Below are 26,112 nucleotides of genomic sequence, written 5' to 3' on the forward strand. Positions count from 1 at the left end.
AGAAATGCAAACTATTATTGTACGAAAATTACTAAATGGTACTATACAAGGTGAGATGAAAAAATGCAACCAACTTCAGACTGCTGTCATTTCTAAGCCACTCGTCCGTCAGCTGTTAAAATTATTCCAGTTATAGCTGGAGCGTACAAAAGCATTTTAGTGAGAATTTTCCAGAAAAAAGTTATACGTGATGGAACTCCAGTGTGATAGTGTGATCTCTTTATATTTGGCTGGAAAACCACAAATAGCTATCGATAGAGCATTCCAGCATTTAAATGTGAATAAATCTTTTGTGTCTCGTACCATCGCTCGTTTCCGTGATACTGGTAGCGTAGCCCGACGCCAAGAAAGTGGACGGAAGAAAACAACCACATCTGCAGAAATGGTTTGAAAAGTAAAGAAGCGACTTGATCGAAACCCGCGTCGCAGTGGCCGAAAAATGCCTCTTTAGCAGAACATATCGCAATATTCCATTCGTCGTACTAAGCACGCGCCACCCAAGAATGGTTACAAAATGGGGTTCCTCGCTTCATTCCCAGAGCACAATGGCTTCCATATCTCCGGATAGCAATCCGTTGGACTATTGTATCAGGAGTATTTTGGAAAGCAAGGTTGGCATTAAAAACACCAAAGTTTCGATCACCTCAAGCAAGCGCTTTGCCGGGAATGGGCCAAAATACCGCAGAGCAACATTCGGACAGCGTGTGACGGTTTCATTGGCCGTTTTAAGGCCATAATTCGTGCCAAAGGTGACCAATTCAAACAAATCTAAACTTATTCTAAAATTTGACACTATTTCCGACAATTTTTTGCTTTCATTCAATAAAATTTAAAAAAAATTAAAATTATTGCGTTTGACTTTGTTGCAGTTTTTTTATGTCACCCTGTATATCCTCTCTAGCCATATGACTGAGGGTATTATAAATGGACATAGGTTAAGGGAAAAGACTGATCGCAAAACAGACCTTTTTAACATTTTTAGGTACGAATTTCGAAAATCACCTTCTTATGTGCTGTTCCAATTCTATAGTGGCTTGCTTGAAGGACTTGGAAATGTTATTCCCATAACTATAGAATATTTCCCCAAAAACACAGTTTTTAGAACTTTTTAGTACCTTTAAATTGGAACTTTCAAACATCCCGCCTTATCGTCCACCTACCAATTAAAAACTTCTGCCGAATATCTTCTAATTATCGATCAACTTTTTGTGAGCCATATATAAAGTTATGACATTAAGTTAGATTCGCATCTCCTCTGTCTCATATTTAAACGTTGGTATCTGTTAGATTATCCATTTTCTTTCACGGGTTTGGGGATTGCAAAAATGGGTTCATAAGAATACCATGTCTTCAAAGACGAACTGAAGGGGTTTCTATAGACGAGCTGTATGGCAGGCGGGTCTTTACAGACGTGTTCAAGCTGGAGGTTTAGGTTTTTTTATATATTGAAGGGGTTTCTATAGACCAGCTGTGTGGCAGTCGGGTCTTAACAGACGCATTACAGCTGGAGGTCTAGGTATTATTTATATGAATATATGGAGGATGAAGGGGTCCTCCTAGACCAGCTGGGGTCTTATAAACGGGTCTTAACAGGTACAGCTGGAGGTCTAGTTATTCTTCATATAGAGCTGGAGGATCAAGAGGTCCTTATAGACCAGCTGGGGACATATGACATTTTTATAGACGAGCTAGAAGCCAATGAGTCTCCAAAGAAGAGCTGGCGACCCAGGATATTTTGGTAAGCAATGTATGCTATTGGCTATTTATTTAAATCCGTTTCTCCTCAAAATGATAGCTTTTTGGCATTCTCTGTAACATTTTACTTTATCCAGAGTCAGATTTAAACGTGTATAACAAATAAGTGACGTTTATAACAAATAAGTGGATATAACGAATCGACATATATAATAATGTGTCTTATAAGCGTAATTTCTTGTTTTTACAAATTTCCGAACAGCATTTTGTGTCATTATTACAACTATTTACAAAAAAGAAAAACCAATGGGAAACCCCCATTGCGTATACGTCATACAGAGCAAGACATAGACGGCAACACTCATACGCCCACGTGTTCGTTTGTTTGTTAACGAAGGGATTTTTTTTTATTGGGTTTGATGTCTGGTTGATTGGTTTGCTTGCTGGATGGCTGGCTGGCTTGGCTTGACTTTGATTTATTTTTATTATCCTCAATCATCGATACTTTATTTTCAGCAGGATATTTTTAATTAAATTTTATCTACGTTATTTTGGGCGGGAGGCGTGGAGATTTCAGTGGTTATCGTTTAACGTTGGTTGGTTTATATTTTCATTAAATTTTGTATTTTTTTTTTTTTTTTGATAATCAGGTTAACTAATGGATTTGTAACATTTTTCGTTTTTTTTTTGTTTTAAGAAAAAACATTAACGCACACACAGACGGTTACACACAAACACATTGACGGTTAGATAGGTTATAATGCACACGCACACACTTGTGACCACTTGGCATACATATACGACGACGACGACGAATGAAAATTAGAAGCAAAAAAAAAAACTAAAATAAAAAAAGATAGGCCCGCACTCACGCACAATGTCACACAGAACTACACACAAACACACACACACATAAACTTGTATTTACATATATTTTTATAGGCTGTGTTTTCTGTGTTGTTGTTATGCTTGTTTTTCCTCTGCTTTCACTGCTTCTATATTTGCAGCATATTATATATATAGATGTGAGAATACGTTGTATATACATATATACACGATACTAGCATCCGCTTGCTTGTTATTGTTGTTGTTGCTGCTGCAGTTGTAGTTGGTGGCTCTGGATTGTTGTTGTTGTTGTTGTGGGCATAGCCGTGGCTATAGCCATTGCCATATAATATGGGGATTTTTTTTTCGTATTTTTTTGTTTTACTTTTATTGATTTTTAACACAAAAAAAAAAAATAAATAAATATCGAAATATAAACAAATTGGTCCAAATCCAAAACCAGCCAGACTGTAGCCATTGATTTTAAAAATAAATTGAAAAAAAATTTTAAAAATGGAAATTTTTCACACACACACACTCTTGGGCATGGTGTTGGATAGAGAGCCTAAAATAGGCTTGGGAAATCACAATAGCCGTAGTACAGCATTTGGAAAATGGCTTCACATTTAAATATTATTTTTTTTTTTTAATAATTTTTTTCTTACATATTTTTTTGTTTTTTGGTTATTCTTTTTTTTTGCTCTGCTTTCTTTCCTTCTTTTATTTCTGGTGGCTCGAAGGTTTTTACATTTGATTTGAAGGTTATTTTGTAGTAAAAAAATATTTTTACGTTTACTAGTATTTTCTGTTTTTTGTTCCTCCTCTTCTTCTCTTGTTTTCTCTGAGCTGCTGAATTAAATCAAGGTTAGTGGGAAGAAGGGGGCGTTGAAAAAGGGAAAAATTTCACACAAACCCCAAATTTTTCAGAATAATTTATTTTTCTTAAATAAATTTCTCTTTTTTTCCATCAACTTTTTATCACTTGGTCACTTTTTCAGCACTTTCTATTTTTATTATAAAAATATGTAATTTCCTCTTTTTTTAATTTTTTCTTCTTTACATCTAAGCTTGAGTTACTTTTATGTTATGTTAAATTTTATTTTATTTTATTTTTTTTTGTTATTTTCTTCCTCCATAAAAAGTATACAACAAAATATATATATATGTATATTTAATTTAATATATTTATGTTTTTTTCCATTAGCTTGCTGGCTTCTATATTTGTTAGTTGCTATATGTGTGTGGTTGCTATTTTTTTGTATTATTATTTTTTTTCTTTATTTTTATATCTTAAAAAGTAAATAAACCGTAAAATGTTTATATGCTCTTTGCAAGTTCATCGAAAACTAATTTAGACTGCTTCGATTTCATACAAAACCAAAAAAACCCACACAAACACACACACACAGACAGGCAAACGCATTCGCAAGCCAAGTTTCTCTCACTCACAAGCACGCACTCACACAAATGCACACAAACAGCAGTGAGAAAAAAGAGAGAGAGCGGTTGGATACCCCTCTAGGTTCCTATGCTCATATTTTTGTGGGTTTTAAATTTCCAATATGTTATTCATTGTCTGTCAGTCATATGCTTTTTTGGTTGATGCTGCCCACAGAAGGAGAGGGCGAGAGATGCCAGATTTTTGGAAAAATGTGTATGAAAAATGATACGGTGTAAGAAGACCATATGAGACGGTGTTCTATATCGAGAGACCAACAAATGATATTCCGTGTGGGAAGACAATCTGATATCGGTGTTTAAAGAAACGTCAATTCATAGCGATTTCTCACATTAACACACATTGGATGGGCTTCTAAGACCCAATATGACCTTCAAACACTGAGATAACTAACTTTCTGAAACAAGAAGCCAAAATGACCTTAGAAGACCATCAAATGATAAATTATATAGGAAGGTCCCCTGAAGATTCTCTTCTACGAAAGATCATGAAATCGTCCTCTACATGAAAGCTTACGGTATTCTGGGTGGGGAGACCGCCAGCTCGTCCTTCATGTAAAAATAACACCTAATTGCCTTCTATATGAGAGGAAAATCTACTGGTCTCGTTCATTATATTTAGAGCACCCGATGGTCTTCTTCCAAATGTCTTATTTTATGCTGGAAGATTTCTATATGGTAAGGTCGTTCCATGTCTTTATAAAATGATAATCATCTACTTCTTAAAGGCCATATATAAAATTTCTTACGAAGGCATTTTTCCATACCAATGGACCCTCAGGTGGTCTTCCTCTACATAAGAAGGCCTTCTATGGTCTTTTTATACAGCAGCTCCTCTGTGTAGACTAACTGGCCCTCAGATACTACAAAAAATCTTTCTGGCCTTCAGATCATTTACGATTTTTTTTTCCTCCATCTCATCTATAAATCCTTTCACTTGTCAGTAAAGACTTCTTGGACCTTCACCTCATCTGTGAATACACCCAGGGCCGCCAACTCATTTGTGAAGAGTTTGTGGGCCTCCACCTCGTTCAAGTCCTTAACTCTCCTGGCAGTAAGATTCTTAAAAAAATCTTTTTAGCCCTAAGATCCTTTACAAGACTTTTCTTCTCTCCAGCTCATCTGTGTAGACTTTCTGATCCCACCTTGTCTTTGAAGGCTTCTTGGATCTTCAGCTTTCCTGTGTGTATTCATTATCCTCTGGCTCATCTGTAAAGACTTCCTGGCCTTTAAATCCTCTACAAATCATTCGTAGCATCCATCTCGTCTGTGAAAGTTCCCAAGGCCTTTATCTACTCTGTGAAGACTCCTTGGTTCTCCAGCTTCTACGCAAAATTAATTCGGCCTCCAGCTTTTCTGTGAAGGATCGCCTTTCTCTTGCCTTCAACTCGTCTGTGAAGACGTTTAAGGCCTTATCTTCGTCTATGAGGATTTCTACATGGGCCTCCCCCTTTTTGAGTGAAGAATCCTTGGACGTTCACCTCATCCGTAAAGAAACCTTGTCTCATCCTCGGCTCTGACGATTTCTTGTGCTTCAACTCGTTTCTGAATACTACCAGATCTTTACAACATTTTTCTTACCTGAAGCCCGGCTGTGAAGACTTCCAAGGGCTTAACCTTTATGAGAACTTAACCCTTTTCAGTGAAAAATCCTGGGCACTCGAGATCGTCTCTTCAGATTTCTTAGGCCTCCAACTCGTTTCTGAAAACTCCCAGGATTTTTAGCTCGTCTAGGAGGACGTCAGTCAAGACTTCTACAGATTCCATCTCGTCTGTGAAGATTCCCTAGCCTCGAGGCCGTCTGTCAAGACTCTTAGGGCCTCCACCTCGTCTGTGCTGTGAAAATGTCCACTTTGTCTATACTTTCACTCAGACCTTCATCTCGTATACATCGACTCTTAGATATAGGATCGCTCGTCTATGAAGGCTCTCTGGCTCCCAGTTGGTCTCAGATCTACAGCTTGTCTCAAAAAACTCCCTGGGTTTCAGCTGGTCTTTACAGACTCCCTAACTATCTGCTTGGACTACTTGGCCCTCGTCTTGTCTCTGTAGATTCATAGGCCTTCTGCTCGTCTTTATAGACTGCTAGATAACCAGTTGGCCTGCATAGACATCCAGACTTGCAGCTCGTCTCCATAGCTTCTTAGACCTTCAGCTCGCCTATGTATCCTCCTAGATCTTCAGATCTATCCATAGACTGTCTATAGATCTATAGACTCCCAGACCTTCAGATTGTCTCTATCGATCCCACACCTTCACTCCTAGCCTTTCAGACCTTCAGTTCGCCTATATAGCCTCCCAGACCTTTAGCTCGCCTATATAGTCTCCCAGGCCGTCAGCTCGTTTATATAGACTTTCGGTTCGTCTATCTAGAATTTAATACCTTAGACTTGTCTATATAGGTCCAAAGTCCTTCAAATCGTCTCTATAGCCTCCCAGACCTTCAACTCGTCTATATAGACTCTCAAACCTTCGTCTGAATAGACTTTTAGATTTTATGCTCTTCTATTTAGATTCACTAGCCTTCAGCTCATCTCTATAGACTTCGTAGCCTCTAATTCATTTCTATAGACTCTTAAACTTTCAGCTTCTCTGAATAGACTTTCAGCCCTTAACCTGCTCACTCACTCACAGGCCTTCAGCTCGTCACTATAGACTTCCTGGCATTCAGCTCGAGTCTAAAGTCCCTCAGACCTTCAGCTCGTTTCGTCGTTATAGGCTCAAAGATATTCAGCGCGTCCATATAGCTCGTCTTATAGACTATAAAAGTATAGACTCTCAGGCCTAGCCTATAGGAACTTTTTGATCATTAGCTCGTCTTTATAGTCTCCCAGCATTCAGTTCATCTATGTAGACCCTAGGTTCGCCTATAAAGAATTTGTGGTTCATCGGCTCACCTATAAAGACATATTGGGCCTGCAGCTCGTCTATAGTGACTCTCTGGCCCATCAGCTTGTCGACTAAGACTCAATGGCTCTCCGGCTTGACTACAAAGGCGCTGAGCCTCCAGCTCATTTACGATTACGAACACTATCTGGCCCTTCATCTCTCCTATAAAGACTTCATGGATCACCAACTTGCCCATAAATGTAGCCGGGAATTTGAATTTGTCTAAAAGCTCGTCTATGTTGACTCTTAGATCCTCGTCTATAAAGACTCTGTGGTCTTCAATGTCTTCTGTACAGTCCTCCTGGCCCTATACTTCGTCTATGAAAGTTCTTTCGTCTCAAATCGTCTTCAGCTCACCGTTAAAGATTTACAGGGCCTCCAGATTGTCTATAAAGACTTTTTTACCATCCAGCTTATCCCTAATGACTCTATGGGTACCAATTATATAGACTTCTTGGTCTTCTACTTCATACATAGACTCCCTGGACCTCCAGCTCTATAAGGATAAGCTGTAAAGACTACTTGGTCCTCCAGCTCCTCTATATAGAATCCCTGGCCCTCCAGCTAGTCTACCAAGACACCATGGGTCTTCAGCTTTTCTTTTCTTTTTTAAATACACTCCGGGTCTCCAGCCCCACCATAAAAAATTCCTGGCCTGTAGTTCGTCCTTGTCAACTCGATATTTTTATGACCCGCTTTTTCCCAATTCTCAAACCCTTCACAAAAAATGTCCAATCTGGCACATCCCAATCGTTATATATAACACAGAGAAGAGCATAACGGCAATTTTACTCATTTCTATTTTTACTCTCAATTTCGTGGGCCATTCATTGCAATCAGTGTAACTTTCACAGCCATCATGAGATGGCTGGCTGTCAATGAGAACAACAATAACAACAACCAAAATAGCAACGGCGAGAAAGACACGAAGGTGAAGTAACATTAATGAACATGAAAAAAAGGAAAACAACAACAAACAGCCGTAGAGAGAAAGAAAGTGAAAGTAAAATAGAAAATAAAAGCGTACTATTAGCCATGAACCAATTAATGGAGATGTGTTTGAGGCACACTAAAACACAGACACACACACAGCCACACGTGTATGTGGGTGTGTGTGTGAATGTTGGTTACACGCACAGACGGGCATAACAACAGTGGCACAACTACTACGGCCCTAATGGGGGTAGTGGTTCTTTGGCCTTAAAGGCTGAAAAACCCAAAGTCAAAGCGAAATGTAGGCGACAATCACCTAGCATAGGAAAGGGAGATAAAGTGGGGGTCTCAGCAAGGGTGATTGAGGAACATATGGCGTATAAGTGATATTTAATGAATTGAGATCATGGGGCTAAAAAAATATTTTATTTAAAGTGAATAAGAAGCCGAATGTCTTTTTTAGTAAAATTTGAAAAATTGCTCAAAATTATATTTGACCGCTAACATGTCATTGCAGGTGTTCCTGACTTGACTTGAAAAGGAAAACACAAACACCCGACCTAATATAGGAAGGTATTCCAATGACAATGAAATTCTGTTGGTGTTTCTATTTCTTCTTCCCAACATACAGACGCACACATATATACGAACATGTGTAACATATCCAAACTTAAAGCGCTGTGTTTGACTTTGCCTCAACTTTCTTAAACGTAATGTAGGACTACATGAATATTTCAACAACATAGCGTACGGTTCTCTCAATTCAAATGTGCTTGTGTGCGTTTTCGCCTGTGATAAAAATGTGTTGGTGGTGGAGAGGATGTTTACGACAAAACATGTGTAAAGGCTTTCACATAAAATAACTGGAAAATGAACATTGAATGAGAGAGATGGTCAGAGAGGGAGTGAGAGAGAGAGTCAATAACAAACTGAGAACCAGAAAATTCAAATGAACCCATTTTTGAATTGTAGAATTCATTCCATGCGTGGGAATGATAATGAAATTCGGCACATGCGCCCCTCTTCGGAATTTGTGGAATGTCATGCACATTTGAGTTCCTATTGTGAATTGTCGTGGTTATTGTGGAAGGTCTTTGCCGCCGCTGGAAATGCAACATTGTAAGCAAATCAGCTGGTTTTGCTGGTCTCAGATTCAGTGTTGGTAAGTTGAATGTTTTTGAAGGCATAGTTAAAGCTTTCAAAGTTTTAAGGGTTGAAAACACAAACAGCTGCAAGGGAGCTTTCAAAAGCATTGGTATTTTTGAAAAGCAAAGCTGTTAGGAAATTATGGAAAGAAGTCTAAATTAACGTAGGTGAGGAAGTCTTAATGGATAAACTGAACTAAAGGAGAAAGGTGAATTTGTGACAATTTAAACTCCAGAGATGGAGACCTGGAGGGAAAGAAGTCTACATAGATGGGCTGGAGGCCCAGGGAATCTTTACAGGTGAGCTGGAGGTCCAAGATATTTTTATAGACGAGAAGGGAAGTACTTATAGAGGAGTCTTTATAGAAAAATTGGTGGTCCAAAGAGTCTCTATATAAGAGCTGGTGGTCCAGAAAGTCTTTATAGACAAGCTGGAGGACCAGAGAGTCTCTATAGACGATCTGGTGGGCCAGAGAGTCTTTATAGGCGAGCTGGAGGGCTAGAGAGTCTCTATAGACGAGCTGGTGGGCCAGAGAGTCTCTATAGACGAGCTGGTGGGCCAGAGAGTCTCTATAGACGACCTGGTGGGCCAGAGAGTCTCTATAGACGACCTGGTGGGCCAGAGAGTCTCTATAGACGACCTGGTGGGCCAGAGAGTCTCTATAGACGAGCTGGTGGGCCAGAGAGTCTCTATAGACGAGCTGGTGGGCCAGAGAGTCTCTATAGACGAGCTGGTGGGCCAGAGAGTCTCTATAGACGAGCTGGTGGGCCAGAGAGTCTCTATAGACGAGCTGGAGGGCGAAAGAGTCTCTATAGACGAGCTGGAGTACCAGAGAGTCTCTATAGACGAGCTGGAGGTCCAGGGAGTCTCTATGGACGAGCTGGAAGTCCAGGGAGTCTCTATAGACGAGCTGGAGGTCCAGGGATTCTCTATAGACGAGCTGGATGGCCAGGGAGTCTCTATAGACGACCTGGAGCGCCAGAGAGTCTCTATAGACACGAGCTCGAGGTCTAGAGAGTCTCTATAGACGAGCTGGTGGCCCAGAGAGTCTCTATAGACGAGCTGGAGGTCCACAGAGTCTCTATAGACGAGCTGGAGGTCCAGAGAGTCTCTATAGACGATCTGGTGGGTCAGGGAATCTCTATAGACGAGCTGGTGGGCCAGGGAAGTGTTGGAGGCCCAGGGAGTTTTGATAGACGTGCTAAGGGCCCAGAGAGTCTTGACAGACGAGCTGAGGGCCGGAGAGTCTCTATAGAAGACCTAAAGACCCAGTGAGCCTTTATCGACGAGTAAGGCATCCCAAGGCATCTCTATGAAGGAACTAGAGTCCAGGAGTGTCTGTATATACGGGTTGAAGAACAGAGAGTGTTAATAGAAGAGCTGAAGACCATGGAGTCTCTGCAAACGAACCGAAGGTGGGGAATGTGTTGAGCGAGGTGAAGACCTGAAAGTCTAAAAAGTCGAGACAAAGGCCAGGGAGTCTTGGTAGATGAGCTGTTAACCCAGAGATCGTTGATGAAGAGCTGCTGGAAAGTGGTGCTGATTGATAGACGAGTGTTTATGACTGGGGGCTCAGGGAGTCTGGTGGGCGAGCTGGGGCGGGGGAAATTTAAATGGGATGTTATTGAATAGCTAAAATACGGTCTTTAGAAGATTTTAAAATTTAGGCATTTTTTGCAGAAGAGAATTTTTTTTGTTTTTGTGGGAGCAACTTTACATCCCCTCCCATATCCAACCCTCAATGTGCTCATTCCCTTAATTTCTCCCTATAGCTCTTGTTATCATCGCCGTAGTGTCGTCGTACACCGTTTTGTAGGTGTTACTCGAAGCCATAATTATTCATAATTAAATATTATTTATGAAAAAACATATTTTACGGAATTGAAAACAGGACTTATAGTTTCTAAACAAAAGCAACAACAACGAAAAGCTCAAACATAGTTTGCAGTTGTAATGAACGGAAACTTTGCTATCACAAGTTAGCACACACACTCGCGCACAGAGAACAGTTTAAGTTATACACCCAGGGAAACTTTGGACAACATCGACCACCGAGGCAATGGGAAACAGTTCGAAGTTGCTTGGATAGGCAGGCGTTAGGGTCAGGAAAAACCGTTAAGAGAAACATTAAATTGGAACAACGAACTGTTTTGGTTGGAAGTAGTGAGCTTCTTGAAAAAAAGCCTTAAATACACCGAAATAAAAGTTGGCTTATAAGGAGTCGGAGTTTCGGTTGGTGAATGGAGTTCAAAAAGCTAAATAGAATCTCATTCCCGGTATGTCATTCAGGACACAGGATGCAGGGACTCAATATGATATTGAACAGATCATATTGAGTCCCTGCATCCTGTGACCAACAACTTCTCAGCTTGTTGCAAATTATTTATAGCAGACCAATGATAGCGCCATGATATCCAAATGGAGAGATAAACCCTTTGAAAGGATAAAGGAGCAAAGAAAAGCATGAAGCAAACTACAGAAACTCATGAGAGAAAGAGAAAGCTAACTCTCAACTGCGTCTCTTGGGCAAAATAGCTAAGTTAAGGGTACTAAAAGATAGGAAATGGCACTGTTGCTAAGCTAAGAGATTTAGACCGGAAAGAGATTTAACTTTGAAATTCTAAACGAGTGTTGCAATGAGGCCGGGTTCTTAAAATTTCCTGCTTTAAGGGGACAAAAGGCTATCAGAAGGTACACCTTTTTATTTAGCGACTTGCAAGAGGAATATCGGTAAAATTTTGTATGAGAATAAATTGAGGCGGGATATTCGGCAAGTTGTAACTTCAAAATGTACAGAGGGGTCTCTTTGTAAAAAGGACGATAAACTGCATTATCTGTGGATACAATTATATGTGGAACTGGCGAGAAATGTGTTCTATATCTTCGAATCTTGAAATTAGCAGTTTAAGGGTCTCAAATAAAGTGCCGCACGTAATAAAAGGCACATTGTGGTGCCTGCGAATTTTATGAATTTTGAAAATTCGCTTGTGGGCTCCCATTGCTAAGGATGTTAAATACTGTGTTGACTTTACTAAAATCATATTACTGACGTGAGAACTCTAATATTAAGAATGAGTTTTGACCGGCAGTGCAAAGAATTTTGGTACTAAAAATTATAGTACCATAGAGACCAGTTGAAGGCTTGTTGTTATCTTAGACCACCTTTGAAGGCTATTTTTGCCACAGACCACATGCAAAAAGCCTTAGAGTCATGGAAGTCCTGTCGAAGTTCTTCAAGCCTTAGAAGAGAGGTGTATGAGGTCTTCTATCCCAAGGAAACCACTGAGAGCTCTTTTGTTCAATGAACAATTTTTATAAGTCCTCTTCCAAATGAAATTTATTAGAATCTCTCCTGCCATAGAAGATCATAAGAAAGTTTTCTAGCCTTACAAGACATGAGGGAGGTCTTCTCGCCATAGAAGAAGACTTTGAACTATGAAAGACCTATAAACCCGATTGCAAGTATGAAAATTCAACTATCTAGCATTATAAGGTATTTAGAAGGCTTTGCATGCCTTAGGAGGGGCAAATAAAAAGTCCTCTAGTCAAAGAAGGAATTTGAATCTTAAAAGACTGGTAAAAGGCCAACCTTAGAGAACCTGAAAAAAATAATTGCAACCCAGGATTCCTATAAAAGGTCTCCCAAACTTAGACAACCTACTACAGGCCTATCTGCCACATAAGGCTGTGTAATGACTTCCTGCCAAAGAAGGCATGCGAAAGGCCTTACATAGAAGAAATACTTGAAAATATATTTGAATCAAAAAAGGTAAGGATCCATTAAAGACCTCGAAATATGTCACTGGAGGCTAAGCGAACCTTTATAAGCGAGGTAGAAGCCCAGAAGGTATAGATAGACGAGCAGGAATCATAGATGGTTTGGGCTCCAGGGAAAGTTGAAAGACGACCTGGAGTCCCGTGGAGTCTAGAAAGACAAACTACCAGGTAGTCTTAGTGGACGCCCAATAAGTCTTAATGGACCGGCTTGAGTCCTTGGGAATCTGACCACAGAAAAAAAGACTTGAAAATATATTTGAGCCTTGAAATCTATGAATTTCTCTGCCCACAAAAGACCTCAAAACAAGTCACTGACTTGTTCCTCTAGACAAAGAAGAAGCCCTTTAACTATCGAATGACTTTGAATCTTGAAAGACTGGTAAAAGGCATTCCAACCTTAGAGATCCTGAAAAAATAATTGCAACCCAGGATTCCTCCCAAACTAAGACAACCTACTACAGGCCTATCTGCCATACATGGCTGTGTAAGGACTTCTGGCCAAAGAAGACATGCGCAAGTTCTTCAGAACATAGAAAAAAAGCTTGGTAATATATTTGAGCCAAAAAAGTGTAGAGTCCATTAGAGACCTCGAAATAGGTCACTGGAAACCAAGGCTGTCTTTTAGGCGAGCTGGAAGACCAGGAGCTTTACATAGACTAACAGGAATCCTAGTTAGTCTTTATAGACGAATTTTTGGCCCAGGGAGTATTTAAATTCGACCTGGAGTTCCATGGAGCTTCGACAGACAAACTGCAGGCTAGGTAGCCTTAGTGGCCAGTAAGCCTTTATGGGCCGGCTTGAGGTCTAGGAGCTGTAGATAGACTAGCAGGAATCCTAGTTAGTCTTTAAAAATCGACCTCGAATCCCATGGAGTCTGGATGGACAAACTGCGTTTGAACCAAAAAAAGCTAAGGTTCCATTAAAGACCTTGAAATAAGTCACTGAAAAACTAAGGGAGCCTTTATAGGCGAGCTGGAAGCCAAGAACCTGTAGATAGACTAGCAGAAATCGTAGTTAGTCTTTAAAGATAAGCTGACGGCCCAGGAAATATTAAAAATCGACCTGGAGTGCCATGGAGCCCCGATAGACAAGCTGCAGGCCAGGAAGTCTTGCTGGAGGGCTAGTAGGTCTTAATATATCGCCTTGGGGCCTTGGGAATCTGACCACTGACTTTTAGTACTTTCCCTTCTGACTCTCTACTGCCCTCTTTTTCCACCGCATGTCCGTCCCGCTCACAATACTCGCAGGATGTTTTCTAACTTCGCAACATACTTGTTTCAAAACTGTTTGTAACACTTCTTTTTATTTCCCTAATTAGGATCATAAATCTTGACGGAAACATACTTCAGTTTAAAGTTGGAACCAGTGAATGTTGTTACACAGAAGCTCACACAGAGCGGACATTTGGCGCACTTCTTAGAAGCCACCGAGAAAACATGAAGCCAAAGCACACATAACCTCAAAGAGGAAACTCCAATGACGACGAGCAAAACACCATCAACCTCTTCTCCACACCACCTCCTTTTACCTCCTGTCACATTTCTCTGTGTGCGAGAAGAAAAATCTAATAATTAAAGCAGTAGCACATGCGGAAAAATATGACAGCGAAAGGAAAACAACAAGAAAAAGAGAAAATTCGGAACAAAAAAAAAGGATGTATAAGGAAAACACTACGTTCGCTTCTGAGCTGTGTGCCAAAAGTAATGTTGCATGTAAACCGATAGCCATTGACGTGAAATGGAGATGGTGATGTTAGGGGGAGGGGGTTTACAGGGTGAGGTGTTACAAACTTAATCTTAAAGTTGGTTCACTCGTCCAATGGCCGTTTGCTCCATTTGTCCAAGGCAGCGAAACAAAAAAACAGCCCTGACCCTAAATCCACTACCAGAGGAGTTGTTTCGAAATTTGGAGAGAGTTTTTTTTTGCCATTTATACTTTGGCTTGATTGTATTAAAAAAATTAAAAACAGTGGCCTCAGTAGATTTTCCAAAAATTTCCCCAAAATTTAAGATTTTTCTCTGCTCTCGCAACACTGTGTCCGGGTAATGGTTTTTAGCAGTTCCTTGCCACTAGCCTTTTTCTGCCCATCCACACTATTTCACTTATGGCTTGTAAATGCATCTATATGTATATCATAGCTTAGTATTAGTGTATGTGTGTGTGTTTGTTTGTTCGCCTGTGTGTGTGTCGTTTGGGTATTTGAATGTGTTGTCCAACTTTTTCTATCGCCACTTTTTTATTGTTTAGCTGTTATAAGTTTGGTTGTTGTTGTACTTTTATTTCATCGTCAATGTTGTTTGTGTCGTTGTTTTTGTTTTGTGTCTCTTGTTTGCCAAATTGTGTTTTCAGGTCAGAGGCAACAATAGTTTAAATTACATGTCCATATAAACACACACACATGGACACAAATACATAAATAAGCAATTTTACAAATATCCATCAATGGCCGTTTTTAGCCTTTTGTTGTAGCTTGGAAGCGGGTGAGGGGGAGTAGGGGTAAAGAGTTGGTTTGAAATTGCTTGGCGATAACATCCATTCGTAACTTTTGTTTGTATTTTATTTTATTGAATAAATTATAATTTGTTATGTGACAAGTGTTCAACAATTTTATGAGATTTTTTAATTGGAAGATTGAAACTAGGCTAACCGACCCCCTGTGGAGAATTTAGTGAAATGGATGATTTTATTTAAGAAGAGGTGTGGTAAAGTTAAAAATTTCTTCAAACTCAAGATAGCATTATAAAATTTTTGATAAAAATAGATGAATTTTTCAAAACCACTTATTTGAAATTGTGATTGTCCCGACTAGAATTTTACCAATTTTGGAAAGAAAGCACTAAAAAATTAAAATGTTCTACTTTTTTATTCTTGAGAATCTTCAAATTTTCATGCAGGAAATATATAGAAAATTTAAAAGAAGAGGAAGGTAAATTCTATAATTTTAAAGATAGAATCTTGAAATTTCGCAAGCAAGTTGCCCATACTAAGAGGGATGAGATAAGGTAGGCTTTTCGTAAGTTTTACTGTCAGAGCAGAATTTTAAAATTTCATATTTGGATTTTCTCCACATTTTAGACATTTTCTGCTAAAAACATTTTAAAAATCGTTGGTAAAGAAAGTCTAAGTGTCGGGCGGTGCCGATTTTATGATACACTACACCCCTCTGTATATTCAGTAGAGCATATATAGAACATATAAAAAATATATCAAATCGGATGAACAATATATATGGTAGCTAGAGCTATATCTGAACCGATTTTCACCAAATTTGAAATACTTGTTTCTGGACTCAATTTGGTGGTAAGTCCCAAGTTCCATCCCATTTGTGCAAATATTACACGTTTGGTGCACAATAAAAGGAAAATCGGACGAAAATATATATGGGAGCTATATCCAAATCTGAACCGATCTCGATAAAAATTTGGCAAAGATATTTCTGAGCTGTATTTGATATATTTCCCTGAATATCGTTGTTACGGAGTGCATATTACGGTTGTGGGTAACAAATACAACAAATCAGATGAACAATATATATGGGAGCCATAGCTATATCTGAACCGATCTTCACCAAATTTAGCATACTACCTTCTAGACTCAATTCGGTCGTGTGTGCCAAATTCCATCCCATTTGGGCAAATATTAGACTTTTGGTGCACAATAAAAGGTAAATCGGACGAAGATATATATGGGAGCTATATCTAAATTTTTACCGATTATCTCCAATTTCAATAGGGTGGGGCCAAACAAATGTTGTTTGGAAAATTTCATCTCAATCGGATAATAAATGCCACCTGCATTTTGTTCACAAAAATACATGGACAGACGGACGGACGGACAGACAGACGGACTGACATGCATAAATCAACTCAGAAAGTGATTCTATGGAGATCCTCAAAAGTAACTATGGGTCTATATCGCTGCCTTCTCCATGTTACAAACAAATGCACAAAGACATAATACCGTGACCACCTTGTGGTGTAGGGTATAATAAATACCATTTGAAAATTCTCAAAACTATAGATGTCAAGATAAAATTTTTTCCAAAAATTATTTTGAAAATTGAAACTATTTTTATACTCTCCAGCAAACTATTATTATTAAGTTTGTTCTTAACACCTCGAAATATACATTTTAGACCCCCAAAATTAGATATGATCTGCAGGATGACCATCCCTCTGTGGAAATCACCTTTTCTTCACAAATTTTGGTAAGATGTATATAATATCTGCAGGACTTTGGGTTGTGAAAATGGATCGTATGGGTCCACCTTATGGCATAGCCCCCATATAGCGCTAACTCACGATATTCGGTATTTACATGATTTAAGCGACATTATTTACAGGAATTATTTCAAATTTCATATTTGAAGTACGTAATAGTACTACAGCCTATGACAAACATTTTTGTATGCAGGTCTAAGTCTTCGTATAGCCCCCTGGTATTCGGAATTTTTGATTTTAGCGACATTTTCATCGGAATTCCTTCAAATTTCGCATTTGAAGTTCCTAATTGATACAAGCCTCTGTGAGAGAAAATTGCCCACGCAAGTCCACGTCTTCGTATAGCCCCCATATTACTGTACCTCCCTGTATTCGATATTTTGTTGATTTTAGGGACATTATTTACAGGAGTTCTTCCAAATTTCGCATTTGAATATTGTAACGGTCTGTGGCAAATATTGCATATATAGAGGTCCACGTCTTCTTGTAGGCCCCAAACGGTAACTCACTATATTCGGTATTTTATATCCTTAGCAGTATTACTTAGCGGATCTTCTCTTTTTTTAAATTTCCAAATTCCTTCAAAATACTGGAGGTGCTTTTTATACCCTCAGCCATATGGTTAGAAAGGGTATGTACCATTTGATACCGCTAAAACGTGTCTCATCGAAATAACGATTTAAGACTCTAGGTCTCTTTGGACCAAATTCGTTTCAGAACATTTGGAGTCGATCTAGCGATGTCGGAACGCTCGATAACTTTCGAAGGGAGTATCCGATTTGATCCATACTTGGTACATTGTAATATTATTGTCAACCTTAGATCGAGTTCGGAGATGGGTAATATCGGCCCAATCCTTCTGGTACCCCACAAAATGTCATGAAAGGATAATCCGATTTTGTTCAAACTTTGCAAAGCCTAATATTTGCATCAGTGCTAAGTTTGGTGCAAAAATGGACAATATCGGTCCACTCCATCAAGTACCTCCCCTACAAAAGTCAAAATTTTGAATAATTATAACTCTTATAAAATGTGATGTAAGAGACCAATTGTCTTCAAAATGCACACATCACAATATTTTTATTAACCCAAGGTCTGGTGTGAAGATGGAATATATCGGTTCACGCCTTGTGGTAAAAGGACAACATTTAAAAAAAATACTTTACTGCACAGAAAGAGAAAGGACAATCCGAGTTTGCTCCATCTTTGCAAAGTGCTAGGTCAAATGAAAAAAAATCGTTACACTCAATACAAGATCTCTTATAAAGATGGCGGAGATCGGACCACTCATTCTGGGTCAAAATTTTGAACATTCAAAACGATCATAAAATCGGATATAAGCATCCGGTTCTCTTCATATTTCACACATTCCATTATTTTTACTGGCACAAGATCTGATTTGAAAATGGGACATATCAGTCCACTACCTTGTGGTACCTCCCCCACAAAGGGTTCAAAATTTTGAAAAACAAAATGCCTATAAAACGTGAGATAATCATCCTTCAAATTTCACACCTTTCTCGTACTTCACCCACAAAGGGTCACAATTGTCAATACTTTTATATGTCATAACTTGTGAAACATGTCAGCGGTTATTTACAACTTGCTAGATCTAACATTTCCCTTAACAAGAATTCTGAGTATGTCATTTATGATTTCGCATAAAGTTGGATATAAATGTGAGATTTCCTTAAAATTTTGCATATACCAATATTTTTATCTGTATTTTTTACCTCACGCATATTTCCACATTTGCCAAAAATTTTGCACTTATCTCGTATAAAGTATAGGAAGTAGTCGATATAGTCCAAATCTAACACGTTGTAACATTTTTATCTGTCTTAGGTCAGATACGAATTGATCAATATTGGCCAACTGCTTAGAATCTCCCCCAAAAAAGGGTCAACAGTTTGAATAATCATAACTCAAGGCTGGGGTATAAAATCTTTCGGCAAAACCGACTGATATTATTTTAATTGTTTTTATACCCTCCACCTTGGAAAGGTTAACATCCCTAAATTTTCATCGTAGACCCCATAAACTATTCCTAATCAGCATAAAATTCTAAGTCAATTTAACGATGTCCGTCTGTCTGTCCGTTTGTCAGTTCGTTGAAATCACGATACAGCCCACAGTATTTGACATAGACCTTCAAAATTTGGCAGAACAATTTGTATTGTTTCTAGGATGGTTGGTATTGAAAGTGAGATATATCGATCCATGTTTTTGGTATAGCCGCCATATAACGGTACCTTCTGATATTCGATATTTTGATGATTTTCGCCAGATTTTTGCCACGGATTTGTCTAAAAATTGGTAAACATATGTAGGTCATAATGGGGTCTAGTTTCACAGGCGGAATATTGCATGTTAGGTCCATGTTGTTGTATAGCCCCATATAACCGTTCCTTCTCGATATTCGGTATTTTGAAGATTTATGCCATATTTTCCCACGAATTTATCTAAAAATTGGTATTTGTAGGTCATAATGGGTTCTAGCTCGTGTGACGAAATATTGTATGCATAGGACCACGTTTTGGTATAGCCCCCATTTAACCTCCCGATATTCGATATTTTAATAAAAAAATTGCTATTTGCAGTTAATAATGAGTTCTATTCCGGTGGCAGAACATTGAATATTAGGTTTCACGTTTTCCTAAAGCGCACATATAACTATACCCACCGGTATTGGATATTTTGATAATCCTAGTCACATTTACCCACATAATTTTTGCAGATTTAGTATTTTAGAAGATTTGATAGATGACAATCCTTAAAGTATAAAATTGCCTATAGAGATTCCCGTTTTGGTGTGGCCCCATATGACGGCCTCACTCACTTTATTGTTTTTTTGATCAATTTTTTTCTGCATTATGCAAACGGTCCTACTTTTGTATAAAAATATTTCCTTTACCCTAAGATGGAGGGTATTAAAAGTTCGCCCCGGCCGAACTTAACGTTTTTTTTTTTAATTTCGAATGTTTTTGAAATAATATTTCTCAAGGACTGACTTATAGTAGATTTTTGAAATATTATTTTTTTAAGGGGATTGAATTATTGTGAATTTAAAGAAATAAAAAAAATCCCTAAGATTTTATGAAATTATATACTTTAACGGATGAATAACCACACATGTAGTTCGTTTGGGTCCAATAAGTATCCATATCAATACAATATTGTCCATATCAGTACACAGCTTTCAACAAAACCTAAAAAGAAAACCTGTTTTCTTTTTTTTATCATTTTGAAAAAATCCAAAAAAGTAAGAAATCTTGTCAAAAATTCTCAAAAAAAAAAAAAAGAAACAATATAAAAAATATTTTTGTGGGAGCTTTCACAAATCAATCGTTATGAGAATTTATCATATAAACAAACTTAATAAAAATCCTCGCAAACTCTTTTGTAGATTTCATTTCTATTCATCGAAGAAAGATATCGATTTTATATATTTTTTTATATATCTTTCTGACATCATATCTTCCTGATATCATTTTAAAACGCAAATGCCTTTTCGTTATTTTTAAAGCACATATACTTACTATAAATAATAATTAAAAAATTAAATTTTAAAATAAATTAATTACTTACTTATACTTATATTTAATAATATTTTGATAAAATACTAATAGTTCGTTAATATGGATTTATATAAATATTATCTCTTATTCTATTCGAGAGGAAATAAATAAAAATTATATTGCAAAGGAAAGAGGGGAAAAAATTAAAATCCTACAAAATCTTAAATTTAACTTAAATCAGTTAAGACATTAATAATTTCAATATTTATAAAATTCCCAACAAATATGTTATTATGTTACGTTAATTCATAAATAGTTTACACAACAACAAAAAACATATTTAATATTTAAAAATTTTAAAAAACTCCTTTAGAAAATATTTAGGTATGATTTACAGTGTTGTCGTACCAACACTGTATGGATTTTCATTACATTTAAAATTTGTTTGTGTTTGTGTTTGGAGTATGGAGAGGAGATCAAAATAAAATTCAAATTATAAATCTGAGAGAAATTATCTCTCAAATCAACTTCAAATTAAAAATCTGAGAGAAGTTCTCTCTTATAACAAATTAAAACAACAAAAAGTAATGGGGTGTTTGTTATCAAGGATCGTTTGTTGTTAATACAGTTAGTTAGCCATATATTTATAGAGAGAGACAGAAAGAGAGGTAGGTCATCATATTTGAAAGAGAAAATATGCATACACACTTTTGAGAGCAATAACTTAAGAAAAACAAAATTTCAACACAAAACCAAAAAGAAAAAGGATACAGGTGTACATTTTGTTTGTTTTGTGGTGATCACGATAAGGGTACGTGGGGGTTGGGTAAACAAATACACAATTCAATCCAATTCGAATGGTACAACGATCGAACTTACCCTCTAAGTCGTATGATGACAACCCCGATGTCGCTGGATATTGCGAGTGTTGCTGCTGTATTTCATCTTCGTAGCTACTAAAACTTCGCTGCTGTTGAGCGGCATACTGACTAACGTTTAGATGACGGCGAGCATTATAGGTCGATGGATCCATGGCATGTCCACCGCTTATGGTTAGATTACGTTGTATTGGCGGAGGCTTTTGATAACCCTGAGAGGATGTTGCAGAGGTCGAGACGGAGACAAGGGCGGCGTTAGAGGAAATGGCAGCGGACGATGCCGGTGTTTGATGATGGCCAGCAGCTGAGAGTTGTGAGGAGGATCCAACACCACTGTAATGATGTGGATGGGTTGGATGATGTTGTTGTTGATGCTGCTGGTGATGTTGTTGTGCTGCAGATGATGTTGGAAGCCTTTGTTGTTGCTGTTGTGGATGTTGTAGTGTTGCATAGGTAACGGAGGAAGTATTTGTTGGGCCTTGTTGCTGTTGTCCACGCATTTGATGTTGTTGCTGCTGCTGTTGTTGTGATTGCTGTTGCATGCGATATTGTTGTTGTTGCTGCTGATGTTGTTGTTGTTGCTGCTGCTGTTGATATTGGTACTGTTGTTGCTGTCGCTGACTGGGGTGAGCCAAATGCGGATGTTGTTTCATGAGACCATCAATTTCACCCTAAAAACATAAAAAATTAATTAATTAATATTAAATTAAAAATATAATTAAAAAATAATATAAAAGGAGCAAACACTAAAGGACTAAAATGAACGTGGATTTCCAAAAAAATATTTTTTCATGGTACAAATAAAGGTGGATTTAAAAAAATATATTTTTTTTTAATGAACAAACGTGGATTTTCTAAAAAATATTTTTTTTTCAAGGACCAAACGTGAATTTTTTTAAAAATATTTTTTATGGTTTAAAAAAATATTTTTTATCAAGGACCAAACGTGGATTTTCTAAAAAATATTTTTTTTCAAGGACCAAAAGTGGATTTTCTAAAAAATATTGTTTTTTTTTCAAAGAACAAACGTGGATTTTCTAAACAATTTTGTTTTTTTTCAAAGAACAAACGTGGATTTTCTAAAAAATAATTTTTATGGTTCCAAATAAACGTGGATTTTTTAAAAAAATATTTTTTTTCAAGGATCGAACGTGGATTTTCTAAAAAATATTTTTTATAGATCAAAATAAACGTGGATTTTTTAAAAAAAATATTTTTTTTTCAAGGATCGAACGAGGATTTTCTAAAAAATATTTTTTATAGATCAAAATAAACGTGGATTTTTTAAAAAAATATTTTTTTTACGGACCAACATAACGTGGATTTTTAAAAATATTTTTTTTACGGACCAAAAAAAATATTCTTTATAGATCAAAATAAACGTGGATTTTTTAAAAAAATATTTTTTCTCAAGGACCGACATAACGTGGATTTTTAAAAATATTTTTCAAGGATAAAAATAAACTTGGATTTTTAAAAAATATTTTTTTCAAGGATAAAAATAAACGTGAATTTTTAACAAATATTTTTTTTCAAATATAAAAATAAACGTGGGTTTTTAAAAAATATTTTTGTAAGGACCAATATAACGTGGATTTTTAAAAGTATTTTTTTCAAGGATAAAAATAAACGTGGATTTTTAACAAACATTTTTTTCAAGGATAAAAATAAACGTGGATTTTTAACAAACATTTTTTTCAAGGATAAAAGTAAACGTGGATTTTTAAAAAATATTTTTTTCAAGGATAAAAATAAACATTGATTTTTAAAAAATATTTTTTTTTTCAAGGATAAAAATAAACGTTGATTTTAAAAAACAAATATTTTTTCAAGGATAAAAATAAACGTGGATTTTTAAAAAATATTTTTTTTTTCAAGGATAAAAATAAACATGGTTTTTTAAAAAAAAATTTTTTCAAGGATAAAAATAAACGTGGAATTTAAAAAAAAAATTTTCAAGGACAAAAATAAACGTGGAATTTAAAAAAATATTTTTTCAGGGATAAAAATAAACGTGGTTTTTTAAAAAAAAATATTTTTTCAAGGATAAAAATAAACGTGGATTTTTAAAATTTTTTTTTTTCAAGGATAAAAATAAACCTGGTTTTTTAAAAATTTTTTTTTTCAAGGATAAAAATAATCGTGGAATTTTAAAAAAATATTTTTTCAAGAATAAAAATAAACGTGGAATTTAAAAAAATATTTTTTCAAGGATAAAAATAAACGTGGATTTTAAAAAAAATTTTTTTCAAGGATAAAAATAAACGTGGATTTTAAAAAAAAATTTTTTCAAGGATAAAAATAAACGTGGATTTTTAAAATTTTTTTTTTCAAGGATAAAAATAATCGTGGAATTTAAAAAAATATTTTTTCAAGAATAAAAATAAACGTGGAATTATAAAAAAATATTTTTTCAAGGATAAAAATAAACGTGGATTTTTAAAATTTTTTTTTTCTAGGTTAAAAATAAACGTGGATTTTTAAAAAAATTTTTTTCAATGATAAAAATAAACGTGGTTTTTTAAAAAAAAAAATTCAAGGATAAAAATAAACGTGGATTTTTAAAAAAATATTTTTCAAGGATAAAAATAAACGTGGATTTTTAAAAAAATATTTTTTCAAGGATAAAAATAGACGTGGATTTAAAAAAAAAATATTTTTTCAAGGATAAAAATAAAAGTGGATTTTTAAAAAAAAAAAATTTTTAAGGACCTAAATTAACGTGTTTTTTTTTAATATTTTTTCAAGGATAAAAATAAACGTGGATTTTTAAAAAAAAATATATTTTTTCGAGGATAAAAATAAAAGTGGATTTAAAAAAAAAAATTTTTTTTCAAGGACCTAAATTAACGTGGGTTTAAAAAAAAATCAAAGAAACTGATAAATCTGGATTTAAAAAAAATAAAAACCAAAATAAACGTGGATTCTTAAAAAAATATTGATATATTGAAGGACTTACTTGATATAATCTTGGATCCTCGTCCTTTTGATGGTGCATTCCTGGCCCGCTTCCACCACTACCTCCTCCATAATGTCCTTGCTGGCCCCTATTATATTGACCCTGTTGTGACATCTGTTGTTGCTGCTGCTGATGCTGTTGTTGCATATGCTGTGGCGTCATTGGTTGCATACGTTGCCTTTGACCGGGACTCATGATGTCCATACCCATATTGGGACCCATCATATCCCTTTGATTCGTTGTTTGTTCTTGTTGTGAATATTGTCGTTTCAGCATGCTACCCGAACGTTGTAGCGGTAGATTTTCCTTTTCGGCAGCACTACGGGTACGCTCCAGTTTTGGTCGTTTGTCGAGCGCATCGTGAGGATCGACCACAGCCTGTTGGGAAATGTCCTAAAACAATCGAAATGGAAGGAAGGAAGAAACAAAGACACAAGGATTTTGCATAAATTAATGGTCGTGTCCTGAATTAGGCATTGTTGTTGTTTTTGTTATTTTCCCCCTTCTGAAGGAAGTCACCAATAAAATTGTTGTACTTACACTGCTGCCATCCGGTTCATTGCGACGTATAAAGCCATCCTGTTGTATGGTGGCCTTATTGATCCACTGACCAGTCTTGGATAGGAGCTCCTGTTTTTTACGGCACAATATGCAAACCCAAATGACCTGAAATGAAACAAAGTGACACATGAATGTAAATACTCACACATATACACTAGGAGTTGGGCAAACGGAAGCGGAAACAACGGGTAACAAATTAATACAAACAACAGCAAAACGACAAAACAATTGGCAAAAGTTCAATGACTTGCTTTTGGGTTAGTTTCGATTTCAATTCATTTAAATGCTGCTGCTCCTTCTGCTACAAAGCCAACCCAAAACCCCCGGTTGATGAATGCCAACAGGATCCGACTGCCAGGCGATATGTCGGGCAATGACAATGGGCCAAGCAATTGATTTAAAGGACTTTAGTTGAGTGGATATTGAGTTTCGTTCTTTCAGGGTTTGACATAATGCCAAATTGTTTGACATGAGGGGGAAGGGGTTGACGTAGGGGAGGATGGGAGGGAGATAAATTGTAAGCGTGTTTGCTCCCATGAAGATAGCTGGCAATTTAAAACAAAACGTTGACTAAGAAGTGTGAACTATTTTAACGACCCCAGAGAGAGAGAGAGAGAGAGAGAAAGAGAAATTATCCACTGCGAAAAAAAAAAAAACGAAAAACAATTAAAAATCCCATGAAAGAGTTATGACCAGTTGAGCGAATGAATTGAATTCAAGCCAATAAATTGGAATTGTGAGAATAACTGGTTATTTGATGGGGAAATGGAAGATGGGGCTGCTGATATTTGGGGGTTTTCTGAAAATTTAATGGACATTTAGATTTTTAAAGAAATGTTTTTTTTTTTTTTTTCAATACTCTTAGAGTTTTAATTGTAGACTTTATAGGATCAATTCTTAATGTCTCTCTTAATTATAATCCGGGTTTATTGAAATGCTAAAGCCATGATTTTTTAAAGAAAAACGGGAAGTACTCCCATGTCCAAAATCAGGTCAGTTTGGAAAAAAATATGAAATTGGAAATTGTTAAGCCATACCGGACTACCGGAAAAGTAGTCAAGTATTTTTCAAAATAAATATTTTTCAGAAACCTTCACCCAGCTATAATCCTGTAGAATTTTTTTAAAAAGGTTTTCGTTGAAAACCAAATTCGTAGGTTATATAATTATATTTTTAAGATATCTCTGGCCTATATTCAGACCCTGGGGATTCTTCGTCGTCAACAGTCGTAGGCTTTTTTAAAATAGCATTTT

General features: G+C 36.4%; 1 protein-coding gene across 1 annotated transcript in view; it reads right to left on the bottom strand.

Annotated features, from left to right (window-relative positions):
* The window catches only part of LOC101889564 (uncharacterized), a 164,796-nt gene that overhangs the window by 120,563 nt on the left and 18,121 nt on the right, over positions 1-26,112 (bottom strand). The window contains exons 3-5 of the mRNA XM_059123878.1: positions 24,839-24,964; positions 24,299-24,691; positions 21,194-22,010 (exon numbers count right to left, since the gene is read on the bottom strand). Of these exons, the coding sequence (XP_058979861.1) occupies positions 21,194-22,010; positions 24,299-24,691; positions 24,839-24,964 (1,336 nt within the window). The remainder of the gene's footprint in view (positions 1-21,193; positions 22,011-24,298; positions 24,692-24,838; positions 24,965-26,112) is intronic.

Source organism: Musca domestica, unplaced genomic scaffold, assembly GCF_030504385.1.
Source record: "Musca domestica strain aabys unplaced genomic scaffold, Musca_domestica.polishedcontigs.V.1.1 253, whole genome shotgun sequence".
In the NCBI taxonomy this organism is placed as follows: Eukaryota; Metazoa; Arthropoda; class Insecta; order Diptera; family Muscidae; genus Musca; species Musca domestica.